A 14,308-nucleotide genomic window follows, 5' to 3' on the forward strand; every position below is an offset into this window, starting at 1 on the left:
TTGAGCAAAAAAAAGTTTGGAATTCCGTTGCCGGGTATCGAACCCGGGTCTCCTGGGTGAAAGCCAGACATCCTAGCCACTGGACGACAACGGATTGCCTGTGCTTCTCCCCTTACTTTTTTTAAAAAAGTAGTCCAAGAATCATAGTGGTGTGAATCGAGGACGTTTCACAGATTAAAGATGTTAATATTGATTCATTGAGTCTCACGATTTATCTTAGAAAAACGTCTCACAGATTAATACTTAATTAATCCGATCTCAACCTGATACACGACCAAAGTGGAATTCGTTGGTCCCCTCCAATAGCCGCAATCTCAGATCCGATCCCTCTCTCTCTCTCTCTCTCTCTCTCCGCAGTCGCGATAATGGTAAATCAGAGTTACGTTCGTGGGAATACAATCGAGTATCTTTGAGGCCCCCCGATGATGCATTACTAACCATGCTTCTTCTTCTTGTTTTTTTTTTTTTTTTCAAATTGATTTTCCTTTATTATTTCTTCGGGTCCATTTGCTGCCTCTGGAATGATGCTTCTTTAGCCAAATCAGACTATTTTTGATGTGCTCCGTGAGGCATCCTCTTTCAAAGCTTTTCTCTTAGTAACCGGTGATATAGCTTTGGTTGGATGCCTTTCGTCGAAGCGCATCCTCTGATGATACACTTGAGATTGGTTGCCTTGCTGACCCAGAGTTTGCCCTTATTCAGCAAGTGGGAATTGTTTGATTTATCAAGCAAAGTTATATTTCCGCGGCTCTTGTTGTATGAATGGATCCCCTTGCTCTCCAGGGAGCTGCCCAACAGTGTGCTTATAATGAATTTTTTAAGTAGTTCATATTCTCTGCGTTTCTGCTTCTCTTCTCGTATCTGGTTCTCAGTGATGAAATGATGGCATAGGATTTTTGAACTAGTTGTCTTTTGAACCAACAAGAATGCAATTTTTTTAATCTGCACTAAGCGAGCTTATCTTTATAAAAGCACAACTCCTACTCTGTTGCAGTTATGATTGCTGGTTTTCCCTTTCAGGTGATTGGCAAAGTTCAAGAAGAGGCCGAGGGCCGTGCATTAAGCCATATGCATGTCCTTCTCTCGCCAATCCTTCTGTTGGTATCTCTAGTTAAACTTGCTCAGATAGAAAGCCGCCTGGGGTGGGCTGCCTAAGGGGCAGAGTTAGAGAAGAAGGTGCTTTTGGTGGAAAAGCTAAAAGCACCGAGCCTGGTGGAGATGAGGGGAGGGCTAAAGGCAGGGGTAGGTGAAATTCAGCTGGTAAACCCGGCGGAAACAAAGGTAAAACTCTCTATTTTTTTTGGTTTCTCTCTAGCTCCATTTTATGCATTCTTATATTGTTTTCGTTGCCATGTCAAATTCAGTGCGGGCTGTCATGTTCATCAAGGAATGACTGATACCTTAATCACCATTTTTTAACAGTCTTAAGGTTTAATGCCCTTCAATCTTCGTAATTGTTGCTATTGGTCTAGGACAATGGCATTCTTGTCTCTGCAATCTTTCTTCAGTTGAATGATATACCTTAATAGCATGAGCTGGATGGTGGATCGAGGTTAGGTCATTGGTCAAAATCTATTTGGACTCGTGAGTTTATGACATTGTTAATCATATCCATTCATGTCTCTGCAATCTTTATTCACTCGAACATTATATCTGCCTTGCATGAGCAGGATGGAGGTTTAGGTCATTGGTCAAAATCCCATTTGGATGCATGAGTTTATGACATTGTTAATCATATGATTCTTGTCCCTGCAATCTTTCTTCACTCAAACAATCTATCTTCCTGGCATGAGCAGGATGGAAGGTTAGGTCATTGGTTAAAATCCCATTTGGATGAATGAGTTTACGACATTGTTAATCATATGCTATAGTTGCTACCAAAATTGCATACATATCTATCATTGTCCATCCAAGGGACCATCACATCTTTGTGTATAAAACATAAGCAGTGCACTTTTGTGAAACAGGTGGGTGAACAAGGTCGTTTGATATTATGTTCAACAGTTCAGTAATTGAATTGGAAACAGTTTGGCAAACTTGAAGCATTATGTTTCATTTACAAACAAGATCAAATGGGATATCAGTCTTGCTACGCTGCTATTAGGACGGTTGCATGGAAGGAAGATTGCTAATGAGGAGCAGATTCAGTGTCTTATTCTCTTGATGTAAAACTTTTTGAAACAGAAAGTCAATTAGTAGTTTTCGTTCTTTGATGTCTTCAGTGGTGATGGTGCATCTTCGGCTTTCCCTAAACTTCTAAATCTCATTAACAGTTTCTAGTGTCTGGCAATGTATGACTATATATGGCTATATAGTTTTAACACTTAAATGCCTAATCTCGTCTTAATACACATTCAATGTAAGATTCATGGCTCTCTTATGGGCCTTGACATTAAGTTTATGTCCAACACAAATAGCAAAGTTCTTCCTTGGAAAAGAATAAAGAGCTGCAGATTGTGAATATCCCATCCAGTGTTTTTTTTTAAGATAGAATAAATGGCTCTCCATTTTCCGAATCTTATCGTTGACTTTCCTCTCCTCAAACCTCTTTTCGAAAAATATTTTTCTCAATTTATTTTAAAAAAAAAGTATTAAATTTTTTAGTAACGTATTTAAATAGCTTATCAAACACAAACATATCTCATATGCAGATATTTTTTGACTTTCTGTTGGAACCTTTGTCTTCAGAAACACATGCACACAGATAACGACGTTGAACTTGTTACTCCATTAATCTAAGGTTACTGTCCGCAGCACACTACCCCAGAGAGAAAATCTCAAAAAATTAAAAAGAAAGAAAGAAATTGTACTATTTTAATCAATTATCATCATTATCCAAATAATTGTTCTTCTTTTCTTCTTTGTTAGCTTTTCTTACAGCAACCACCTTTTCAGCCCGACAGTAACTGGATGCTTTCAGAATGGCTGAAATCAAAGCAGAACCTGCTCAACATCATACTGTGACCATCCCCATGGCCGACGACTCAGCTCAGAAGCCCCATAAAACTCAGCGTGTTGCCTCACTTGACATTTTCAGAGGCCTTACTGTGGCGGTACTCTTCATTTTCTGTTAAGCCTTTCTGTGAGCTGAACAGTTGGGGTTTTTTCTTTTTTAATGAATTTCTTTACTTTTTGTAGCTGATGATTCTAGTAGATGATGCTGGAGGAGAGTGGCCTGTGATTGGTCATGCACCATGGCACGGCTGCAACCTTGCCGATTTCGTTATGCCCTTCTTTCTTTTCATTGTTGGCATGGCCATTCCTCTTGCTCTTAAGGTTGGTGTGATCTTCTTCTTCTTCTTCAAAGCTAATGAACTAGCAGTTTGGATTTACTACAGTGAGTACCTTACTGTCTTTTTCTTCCTCTCCGAGACTATGGGTAATCACGGATAAATTTCTTGTAGAGAATACCAGGTAAACGCAAAGCTATCCAGAAGGTGGGTTTCAGGACTTTGAAGCTCCTCTTTTGGGGTCTCTTATTACAAGGTTGGTTTCCTTCGTTTGTCATATACTAGTAGCTGTCAAGGGAAAAAGGTTGAGACTTTGGAGGGTGATCAGTTCCTATCTGCTCAGGGTTTAGGCATTCATGGTGTGCTAATTATCACATTTAGCTGAGGATATTTATCCTAACAAAACGTTATAGAAGATTATGGTGTATAATTCATAAGCAACTAATTGACTTACCAACCTAGCAAATGTTATTGAAGCAGTTATAGATTCCAAATTGAGAAATTCTTTTGTCTTAATCCATCTCTGCAAATTCTAAAAGAGGAGGGAAAAGCTTTTGATGCTAACTTTGGATCCTTATATCTGTCATGAAGGAGGGTATTCACATGCTCCTGACGTGCTAACAAATGGCGTTGATATGAAAATGATAAGATTCTGTGGCATTCTACAGGTATATGTTCCTGATGTTAATTGCAGAATCTAGTCCTTAGAAATGGCTTTAGGAAGTAAATTCCCTTTACCTTTTGTAGAGAATAGCTTTTGCATATCTGGTAGTGGCACTTGCAGAGATTTTTCTGAAAGATGCACAACCCAAAGATGTTTCAGCTGGTCATTTCTCTGTGTTCAGGTTATCCTGTTGGCATTGGTAAGTTCATCTCCGATTTTTCTTGGCATGGTATTTATCTCCATAATCATAATCTATACTACTAACTAGTTCTCTGTTTCCAAATCTACAGGCTGGTGGGTGCATGCATACTTATTATGTACTTGGCTTTACTTTACGGAATATATGTTCCTGACTGGCAGTTCACTGTCCAAAATAAGGACAGTGCTGATTATGGGAAGGTTTTCACCGTAAGCCCTTGGTTGCCCTTAATATCATCCTACAAAACCATAAAGTTCCACACAACGAAATCCTGCAGTCTATCCAATAGTATGCCACTCTGAGGGAAAGTTCTATCTGTTGTTTGATAAGATTTTCTGTATTTCATTTTAGGTAGCCTGCAATGTGAGAGGAAAACTGGATCCTCCTTGCAATGCTGTGGGATATATTGACAGAGAAATATTAGGGATCAATCACATGTACCAACGACCAGCATGGAGAAGATCCAAGGTGTGTTTTCATAGGCGCGATTCTGGCTGTCATCCTCTTTGAAAATTGAAATCACCTAGTTTACAGTGAATAACAGTTACAGGTCTGAAATCTTTTCCTAAAGTGCTGCAGGCTTGCACAGTGAATTCCCCTTACGAGGGACCATTTAAAGATGCCGCTCCATCATGGTGCCATGCACCCTTCGAACCTGAAGGGATTCTAAGGTCTGTTGACTCTGTAACACTAATTCCGTGTAGGAGTTATCTATCTTCACAACTATTGATCTCACACATTGCGTATGCTAATTGCAGTTCTATATCTGCTATTCTTTCCACAATCATTGGAGTCCATTTTGGGCATGTGCTTGTACATTTGAAGGTTAGGATTCAGGTTCTCGGTTATAATATCAAGATACCATTGCTTCTTGTCTTTGATAAAAAATGAAAAAATCGATTCCAGGGTCATTCTGAAAGACTGAGGCAGTGGATCATAGTGGGATTTGCTCTCCTTATTCTTGGAATTGTTCTACATTTCACAGCGATTCCTTTGAATAAACAGCTATACACTTTCAGCTATGTTTGTGTAACATCTGGAGCAGCAGCACTTGTTTTCTCAGCCATCTATATCCTGGTATGTGGTTTCGACAAGGAACTCTCAGCAGTCGAAAACAGTTGACGTTTTCCAGCTATCCTGATTCCTTATGCTAACCTGAAGCAAAAATTTTGGCTTGGCCAGGTTGATATTTGGGATCTGAAGCTGGTGTTTCTGCCATTAAAATGGATTGGCATGAATGCCATGCTGGTTTATGTTATGGCAGCTGAAGGGATCTTTGCAGGTTTCATCAATGGATGGTACTACGAGGATCCACATAATACACTGGTGGGTTTAGTTTCCATGTGAATGATTTACTCCATGAATTTGAATCAGTTTGAACTAATCTATGGCAATGGCAGGTATATTGGATTCAAAAGCACATATTCATTGGGGTTTGGCATTCAAGAAGAGTAGGCATTCTGCTCTATGTTATATTTGCAGAGATCCTCTTCTGGGCTATCATTGCAGGCATTTTGCATCGATCAGGAATTTATTGGAAGCTTTGAGATTTCCCCCAAGGCCATATGGATACTCAGTAACTTGCAATACTGAAATATTAGATACTTAGTTATTGAAATATTATATAATTTGGGCCTCCTTGAAACATGATTCCCACCATGGACGACTTAAATATTCGATTGTTATTGTAAGTGGTAGAGTGACTTTATTGTCACGATACACTAGCACTCAATCTTTTGTTGTTTCGATTCGTATTTTTTTTAAAAAAAAACTTATATAATTTTCTAATTTTTTCAGTAAATTGTCAATGATGTCAAAATACACGATCATTTTTTTATAACTTTTGTCATTTTTTAGTAGCATCGCTCGTTTTTTATCAATAACTTTTATAAATATTTAGCAACATTGACTTACCGAAATATCAATTCCTTTATTGTTATTTACTAATCTTGAATGTACTTTATCAATAGCTTATTTGCATATTCAGTAAGTCAAGATTACTGAAATATTAAATACTCGGGTTATTGAAATATCATATAATTTTATAATATTTTTCAAGAACTTTAGACTGCAAAATCAGTGATCTAGAAATGCATGATTATAATTTTTTGTATCCTTTAAGTACTATTTAATAATCTTTTTAAGTATTTTTTCAACGGCTTTTTATAAATATTTGATAATATCGGATTAACGTAAAAATAGAAAGATCCAAATTTGACTTAATTGAGAAAAATAAAAAGCTCAAAATTTGAAATACTTAGGCTTAAGATATGGCCCAAAGGTTAATGAGGAAGCCCAAAATATGGCCCATGAGAAAGAAACCGGCCCAAAAAAGGGGGTCCTACTTGGCTCAAAATGGGTCCGAGATAGCCCGAGAAGCACTCCCAAATCCCTCTCAGAGTCTCTCCATTTCTTCGAAAACAAGTTTGAGAACTATAAAGTAATAGAAACCCATAAATCTTTCAATTTTTCTCTGTCTTTTACCTTTCATTTTCGTTCTAATTCGACTGCTTCTTTGTTTCTGTGATCGATCTTTGGATCAAATTCGCCGTTGATTCAAGAACCGTCACCGATGGCGACCGCCATGGTAGAAGATTCGAACTTTGAAGAGGACCAGCTGGCGTCGATGACCACTGAGGACATCGTCAGAGCTTCCCGTCTTCTCGATAACGAGATTCGAATCCTCAAGGTCCCTCTCGATCTCTTCTTTTCTATTGTCTCTATGGTTCGATTATTAGTTTGCATTGTCCTTTTTAGGGTTTTTCTTTAATCCAATCTCACTATTAAATCCTGCCCATTTCAATGGCATTTCGTCTTCCAAATATTAACGATGTTGTTGTTTGGAATTTTGTTCTGGATATCGATTAAAGCTAAGTAATTTTTACATATAAGTGGAAGTTCTTTTTGTTGTTGGTGGGTTTTGAATTTTCTGGTTTTGGTTTAATTGGGAAATCTTAATGCTTAAAGCTAAGTAATTTTCTTTTCTTTTTTAAAGGAATGCAGCTATAGTATGTGTGAAGTTTCCTGATTTTTGGTTTAATTGGTTTGTGGATTAAAGGAGGAGATGCAGAGGACAAATCTCGAGTTGGATTCATACAAGGAGAAGATTAAGGAGAATCAGGAGAAGATTAAGCTTAACAAGCAGTTGCCTTACTTGGTCGGCAACATTGTTGAGGTAAATGTTGTGTGGCTCTTTTTTGGCCAAATACCTTTTGAATTTCTATGTTATGTCCAGTAATCTTCAACTTATTCTGTACTGGTATATAGTGATACTGTGTGTTAACGAACTCACAGCGCAATGAAAAGGGGAACTGACTGAATGATGAACCATTGTAGATGTAGTTATATCATGAACAGTCATCTGCTTGGATGATTTAAACCTTAATAATTACTATTTTCTTTCAGATATTGGAGATGAATCCTGAGGATGAGGCAGAGGAGGATGGTGCCAATATTGATCTTGACTCACAGAGGAAGGGTAAATGTGTTGTGCTGAAAACCTCTACTCGTCAGGTGAGGGCAGCATTATTTCTTATGTGCTACTACTAGGGCAAGTCAATAGTCTGTTATGTTATTCTGTAGCGAAACTAATTATCGAATCAACATTTTTTGAGAATTGAAAAAAGTGACAACAATGCTTAGTTTTGATCTTGACTTGTTTTGTAATCACTGCAGACTATCTTTCTACCTGTGGTTGGGCTTGTTGACCCCGATAAGTTGAAACCTGGTGATTTGGTTGGAGTCAATAAAGACAGTTACTTGATATTGGATACCCTGCCTTCAGAGTACGATTCTCGAGTAAAGGCTATGGAGGTTGATGAGAAACCAACTGAGGACTACAATGATATTGGTGGCTTGGAGAAGCAGGCAAGTTTTCCAATTTTGCCACCCTTTCCAAGATCACTTGTCACTGTTAAGCTAGCATTTAACACCTTTTTCTGATGGTTGTTCCTGTAACAGATCCAAGAACTAGTTGAGGCCATTGTGTTGCCCATGACTCATAAAGAGAGGTTTCAAAAGCTAGGCATTCGTCCACCTAAGGGAGTGCTCTTATATGGGCCTCCTGGTACTGGAAAGACTTTGATGGCTCGTGCTTGCGCAGCACAGACAAATGCCACATTTCTGAAGCTAGCAGGCCCACAACTGGTTCAGGTATGAAGTCCATTATCCCAGCTTACTTCTCTACCTGTTGGGATCCTGTCTATTCCTTTCAATTCATGTTGGAATCATTTTACCGGTGCTCCTTACTTCTTGATTATCATAGCATGACAGGAAAGATGAGAGCAATGAAGTTGTTTTCATTACCGTACGATATTAGTTGTGCATTTTTATCTGCTTACGTAGAGCCTTTAATAATTATTTAAAATTGTAATGCATGTAGATGTTCATTGGAGACGGAGCAAAACTTGTTCGTGATGCCTTTCAGCTTGCAAAGGAAAAATCACCATGCATCATTTTTATAGATGAAATTGATGCAATTGGCACAAAGCGTTTTGATAGGTAATGCTATATCTTAATCTCTTGGGAAGCAAATTTGTTTTGACACTGATAACACTGGCATTTATTTGTAGACAGAATCACTAATTATTGCTCTGTCTGTTACCACCTGCAGTGAAGTGAGTGGAGATAGGGAGGTGCAACGAACAATGTTGGAATTGCTTAACCAGCTTGATGGCTTTAGCAGTGATGAACGTATTAAGGTTTGAAAGAATGGAACATAATTTTTGTGCTAGCTGTTTGAAAAAATATAAGCGATCTATTCTAATGTAATGCATGTATCGTAGGTGATAGCGGCAACTAACCGAGCTGATATCCTTGACCCTGCTCTGATGCGTTCTGGTCGATTGGATCGTAAAATTGAGTTCCCACATCCCAGTGAAGAAGCTAGAGCTCGAATCCTTCAGGTATGACTTTCAATATTGCTGCTTCATGGTTATGACGTGCAGATTTTATTGAATTCTTTCATTGTTTTTCTAGATCCACTCAAGGAAAATGAACGTTCACCCAGATGTCAATTTTGAAGAACTTGCTCGATCTACTGATGATTTCAATGGAGCACAACTAAAAGCTGTTTGTGTGGAGGCAGGCATGCTTGCTCTTCGCCGTGATGCAACTGAGGTGCACTTTCTAATCTCCTAGGAGTTTATCTACCTTTTTGTTTTGTCAACAAAGTATATCTTAAGGTTACATGTACAGAATCAGCATTTAGGTATTTCATATTGAACGTGCATGTATATTCATATATGTATATGTGTACGTATAATTATTTGTATTGGATTTATTTGTGAGCATTTTAGCTGTGGGAGCAAGTACTAAAATGGCTTTGGGTCCTTGATTTACAGGTGAACCATGAAGATTTCAATGAAGGTATCATTCAGGTTCAAGCTAAGAAGAAGGCAAGCTTAAATTACTATGCATAAGTGGGACGGAGCATTTCACTGTGAAGAAGGGACCTTTTGAGCCAATGTCAAGGGGGTGGCTGAGCAGTTTACAGTCTGAGAGAAGGTGCCTTTCAAGCCAAGTCCAGGAGGTGGCTTCTTCATGCTGAGAATTTGTTTATACACGTACTTGACTGCCCAGCTGTTTTGGGCTAGGCTTTTCTTTCTTCTGCAGTTCATTTTATTTGAACCCTGCTATACTCAGGTTGTTTAGCAACAGATTAAGAAAAAAGGCTGACTTGGGACATCCCGAAATCTTTTTTATGCCAATGTCTCTGGTTACTGAATTCTGATGCCCATGCATGGAGGATGTGTAGTGAAAGGAATGTCTTAAGTGCATTAGATAAAATATTTAATGTGACCGTACTCTCATTATTAAAATCTGAAAAGGTTTTTTCTATATGATGATTCTGATTTCCAACTCAAGAGATATGGTTGATATGGTTGATAAAGGAAATATCTTTATTTATAAGGTCAAGGTTTATTTCATCGATGTGAGATTTTGTGATATTTTATTTTATCTAATTATGCAATAGTCTTTCATTAATCTTATTTAGGTTCTTTTCCATATGTAAGTTGAGTTTGGTATCTTTCATGTAGATTCTCTGTCTAACTCAGACTTTAGTATCATTCATGTGGATTTCATAATTTCAATTTGAAAAACATGCATGTTAAGGGAAGGAAAACTTTTATTTATAAGATTAAAATCTATATCAACTCTTATTAAAGCGAGATCCATAACATTTGTATTAAACCTTGAGGTCATCTTGACGAGTGTTCCGACTTGTTGGAGGAATGGAAATTATGAGTTTTACCTTGTTGGAAATTTACATTTTGAGCTTATAATTTAATTGCTACTCCTTTTTCATTAGTAACAAAGAGTAAAAGGAGATACATATTTGCAAATCTGAACTAATACAAAGCTAATCACTCAGGTTTTGACAGCTCTAACTTCAAAGACAAATTGGCTTGCGATAAGGTTGAAGAAACCAAAAACAAAAGGGTTGGATAATTCCATCACCATCACACGACACATTCAAAAGTTAGAAAGAAGCTCTTTTCAGTACAGGAAGTGCTGTATCACAGGGTTTTACCTACAGGAAAGAGCTGAGTCCGCACCTTTGGTCAAATGGAATAAAGAGTAGTCGGCATCTTGTCCAGTTGCCCCAAGTTGAAAATTCCCCAAAAACAGAAGGATATGAACTTGGCCAACAATCACAGCATATCCCACTTGCCATCAAAGAACACACCCATGCAACAATAATGAACCAGAAAATGTTGGGAAACACACTATGTTTTTATTTCCTCAATCAAGTTATAAATATATCCTCCCCCGACACAAAAAAAAAAAAAAGACATTTAAAATGATAATAGTAAAACCGAGTTCAAGACCCTTAAAAAGCATATATATGAACAAAGACAAATACTAAATAGTTTAGAACTTCTTATATCTAGAATTACACAATTGCGGCTTATGGGGAAGCCGGTCTGCTATGGGGTGAAGAACTCCATTAACACTTGACTTCCTTCAAGCCATGGGCAAAGTACAGGAAGGTTGGATCGGTAGCACCTTCCTTGTAGTATGCAAACACCAGGCTACCATCATCATGCATGCTCTCGCCCACGAAACTGCAACATGATAACTCAAATGGTTTAAGTACCAATAATTTGATCAAATCAAGTTAATGACAGATAATCCAAGAAGATAGACAAGAGTTGCATACAATTGGAAATCCTTAAGCTTTGAAAGCAAGTACTTAGTTGCACCCTCGATGTTCTTCTTGAACAACTCTTGCTTCTCTGGCTCTAATTTGGGTGTCAAGTTCTTGATGTACCTCTTCATGAAGGTGACAAACTGCTTCTTGTCAAAAGCAGGTTGCTCCTGCAAATCACAACAACCACAGTTTTCAGATGGGAGTATCAAAAAAAGTCAAGCTATAAACCATGAAAGGCAGGTGCAGTTCATTTACCTGAAGTCTGAAGGTGTCGACAATGTCGACGACCTTGACAGCCTGATCATCAACACTTTCATCTTCATCTCCACCTTCTGCAGAAGGGTTAGCCCCAATGTCTACACTGACAGCTCCTTGGATAACCCACTGCAAATTAAGCCAAATCGTGTTAGTTTAACCAGATCGCATAAAATTCTATGGTGTCCTTAAAATCCATTAAAAGAAGCTATACAAACACAAGGAAATAAAGAAGGAAGAAAAGATTCCCACCTTCCCTTCAACTTCCCATAACATCCCATTCTCGATTTCCTTGTGTGCGAATGAGTCTGAGAGGAGCTCATCAGCTGAAAATTCATCAACAAGAACCAAATTCACAGTTACAAATCTGCAAATAGCTTATATTCCAACTCAAAACAACACCAAGACAACTTCATTGAACAAGTGCTAAGCTTTCTGCAAATTAACAAATCCTATGAACTCATAGTCCTAATCCCATATATGTTCTTCTGAACTAAGGGGAAAAGAAAAAAGTAACCACCCTGACAAAGAATTATCCCAAAAAAATCATACAATAAATAAAAACAGAGTAATCAACAATCAAAAAAAATTCAGCTCCCACTGTTCAATTCTCTATAACCAAACCATCAATCAAACCAAAAAAAAAACCCAAAATTTCAAGATATATAAATAAAATTCTAAGCAACAGAAGGAAACATACAGATCTTGGAACCAACAAGCACAGCAGCAACCAAACGAAATAAGACAATAAGAAGCAGAAGAAAGATTATACCTGTGAGAAGATCCTGATAAACCAACATATTTGCTGGGAATTAATTAATTCTCTTCCTTTTTTTGGCCTTAAATTTCGATTTCGGGAATTTATCGAAGAGGGAGAGTGAGAGAGAGCATTGGCAAGTGAAGGGCAGCGAGTATTTATAGCGGGATGGTGAAAATCAAGGGGGGGTTATTAATTTACCAAATTAGCCATTGATTTTCCTTTTTTAAAAAAATTTTAGCGAAGTAAGGAAAACATAATTGATCAAAATTCTAATTATTCATGTTGAATTCAATTAAAAATTACTATCTAATATTTATAAAAGATTCAAACTTATAATAAAATTAATTTTATGTATATTATTTTTATTAAAAATTAAACTATAAATTAAAATTAGTAATAAAAATTTAAAAAAGTAAAACTATATTTGATATAATTAAATTTTAATATTAAATTTTATTATTTTTATAATAAAATTCAAATAACAATTCGATTATCTAAATTTTATTCGAATTTAATATTTAATTATAAAATACTTAGTTTTTATATCTAAAAATATCCTACTTTGAGGTTTAACCGTGACGGTAAACGTGAGTCAAACTGAAACTCAAAAACATCAAATCTTTGTTCTGTTTTTTTAACCGCATGTGTGTCAGGGGGAACTGTTTCCGGTTAGTCTGGTAGTTACAGTTCACTTTTAACTGCTACTCCGGTATGTTCGCTGTTCAAATGGGTCCCACCATATCTAAGTTCATAGCATTTTGATTATTTTCTTGTATCTCCTAAGTTTAGTAGGTTTGCCTGGACAGATCTTTAAAAGTCTTTTTTTATTAATTTTTCGTCAAATACTTTTTATACATTATATTTTGGTTAAAATACCATAAAACCAATGCCAAATTAATTAAAATTGAGTTCAATATATTTGTATTTCATGTCTTTAAATATTGATATGTTTAAGATATATTAAACCAGTTTATGCATGACATATTTAATTCATTTAATTAATTATATTATTGTATTAATACACTTATGATATCAATTTAACAAGTTAATTGTGTTCAAATAAAATTTATTATGTCATAATCGTGTTGTGTTATGTAATACGTGTAATAATTATATTTATATACTTATTTTAAAATTTTGATTTATTTTATTAAATTGAATAATATACATAATTATTTTTATAATTATTAATATTTTATCTAAACATGACACAAATTATGATATCGCAACACTAATTATCGAATTTGCTAGTGAGTCATGTTTTTCTTTTTCTTTTTTGTCAGAATATTCATTTGAAAGGGAATGCAATTAGATTTGCTAAAAAGTGAAACTTTTTTTACTCAAATTATCAATGCCTAAAACAAGTTAATAGCCACTAAACTAAACTTTGGGCTGGCCAAAGAAGAGCAATGTTTTGTTTAAAATAAAGATTAGTAAAATTAAGTAAAGAATAAGCATTAGATGCATGGTATATTGTCTACCATTCACAAAAATGGAGGACAAAAATAAAATGGTCTTAAATATTTGGAATAAATGATGATACATCGCACTTCTTCTGTCTCATTTTTTTTATTTATCTTATCTTTTGAAATATTTTTCATATTTTTGTATTATGTTTTATTAAAATAAAAAATAAATAAAATTGTCTTAATTTTATAAAATTAAAAGTATAGACAAATATTTTGAAACGAAAATTACAACAAAATGAGGCATTATCGAAACCGAAACATCAATTTTAAAGTTCTTAGCTTCTGTATTTTGCGATTTAACATTACTTTTTTCGTAAATTGTTTAGGATTAATGGTGATTATGATTATGCTTTAAAATAAGAGCAGGGGGAGAATATCCATTGAATGGAGACATATTCCATTTTGACAAAAGGGTTATAGTGGGATTAGAATAAAGGTACAACTTTTGGCTTGGTTTGAACACCAAATTTGATCCCTAGTAGGCCACATACATCTCATCTTTGACATCCCCCAATCATTTCTATATGGAAAAATTACCATCAAATTATCAAGTATTAATTGGTAAAATAAATAAATAA

At 35.9% G+C, this 14,308-nt stretch overlaps 3 protein-coding genes and 2 non-coding genes across 8 annotated transcripts; 3 read left to right on the plus strand and 2 right to left on the minus strand.

The window, feature by feature from the left end:
- Positions 1-22: 22 nt before the first annotated feature.
- Positions 23-94, minus strand: TRNAE-UUC (transfer RNA glutamic acid (anticodon UUC)). Its single transcript has one exon. It is a non-coding gene; the product is annotated as a tRNA-Glu (tRNA).
- A 106-nt stretch (positions 95-200) lies between these two features.
- LOC110414929 (heparan-alpha-glucosaminide N-acetyltransferase-like protein (DUF1624)) lies at positions 201-5,910 on the plus strand. 4 transcript variants are annotated; one of them, XM_021426336.2, is made up of 16 exons: positions 201-1,281; positions 1,365-1,552; positions 1,671-1,804; positions 1,968-2,740; positions 2,869-3,053; positions 3,139-3,276; positions 3,405-3,486; positions 3,822-3,898; positions 3,978-4,093; positions 4,185-4,302; positions 4,445-4,561; positions 4,673-4,764; positions 4,852-4,918; positions 5,000-5,170; positions 5,276-5,419; positions 5,494-5,910. In XM_021426336.2, exons 5-16 carry the CDS (start codon positions 2,922-2,924, stop codon positions 5,638-5,640), a joined length of 1,401 nt encoding a protein of 466 aa, XP_021282011.1. In that variant the 5' UTR covers positions 201-1,281; positions 1,365-1,552; positions 1,671-1,804; positions 1,968-2,740; positions 2,869-2,921; the 3' UTR covers positions 5,641-5,910. The 4 variants fall into 4 exon arrangements, with proteins under 4 accessions (XP_021282011.1, XP_021282007.1, XP_021282008.1 ...); XM_021426334.2 differs by lacking the exons at positions 1,365-1,552; positions 1,671-1,804 and having other exon boundaries at positions 204-368; positions 1,021-1,281; XM_021426332.2 differs by lacking the exons at positions 1,365-1,552; positions 1,671-1,804.
- Positions 517-686, plus strand: LOC149527316 (small nucleolar RNA snoR127). Its single transcript, XR_016351200.1, has one exon. It is a non-coding gene; the product is annotated as a small nucleolar RNA snoR127 (small nucleolar RNA).
- Positions 5,911-6,482: 572 nt separating the features above from the next.
- Positions 6,483-9,933, plus strand: RPT5A (regulatory particle triple-A ATPase 5A). Its single transcript, XM_021426338.1, has 10 exons — positions 6,483-6,782; positions 7,152-7,268; positions 7,499-7,606; positions 7,769-7,960; positions 8,054-8,245; positions 8,475-8,593; positions 8,706-8,793; positions 8,878-8,997; positions 9,071-9,211; positions 9,436-9,933. The coding sequence occupies exons 1-10, from the start codon at positions 6,666-6,668 to the stop codon at positions 9,511-9,513; spliced, it is 1,272 nt and encodes a 423-aa protein (XP_021282013.1). The 5' UTR covers positions 6,483-6,665; the 3' UTR covers positions 9,514-9,933.
- Positions 9,934-10,807: 874 nt separating this feature from the next.
- LOC110415314 (Methionine sulfoxide reductase (MSS4-like) family protein) lies at positions 10,808-12,431 on the minus strand. The gene is made up of 5 exons (XM_021426930.2): positions 12,274-12,431; positions 11,754-11,827; positions 11,502-11,630; positions 11,256-11,413; positions 10,808-11,160 (listed from the first exon to the last, which is right to left on the minus strand). The coding sequence occupies exons 1-5, from the start codon at positions 12,299-12,301 to the stop codon at positions 11,043-11,045; spliced, it is 507 nt and encodes a 168-aa protein (XP_021282605.1). The 5' UTR covers positions 12,302-12,431; the 3' UTR covers positions 10,808-11,042.
- Between the last annotated feature and the right edge of the window lie 1,877 nt (positions 12,432-14,308).

This window comes from Theobroma umbraticum, unplaced genomic scaffold (genome assembly GCF_002168275.2).
Source record: "Theobroma umbraticum cultivar Fairchild unplaced genomic scaffold, ASM216827v3 scaffold_147.0, whole genome shotgun sequence".
Lineage (NCBI taxonomy): Eukaryota > Viridiplantae > Streptophyta > Magnoliopsida > Malvales > Malvaceae > Theobroma > Theobroma umbraticum.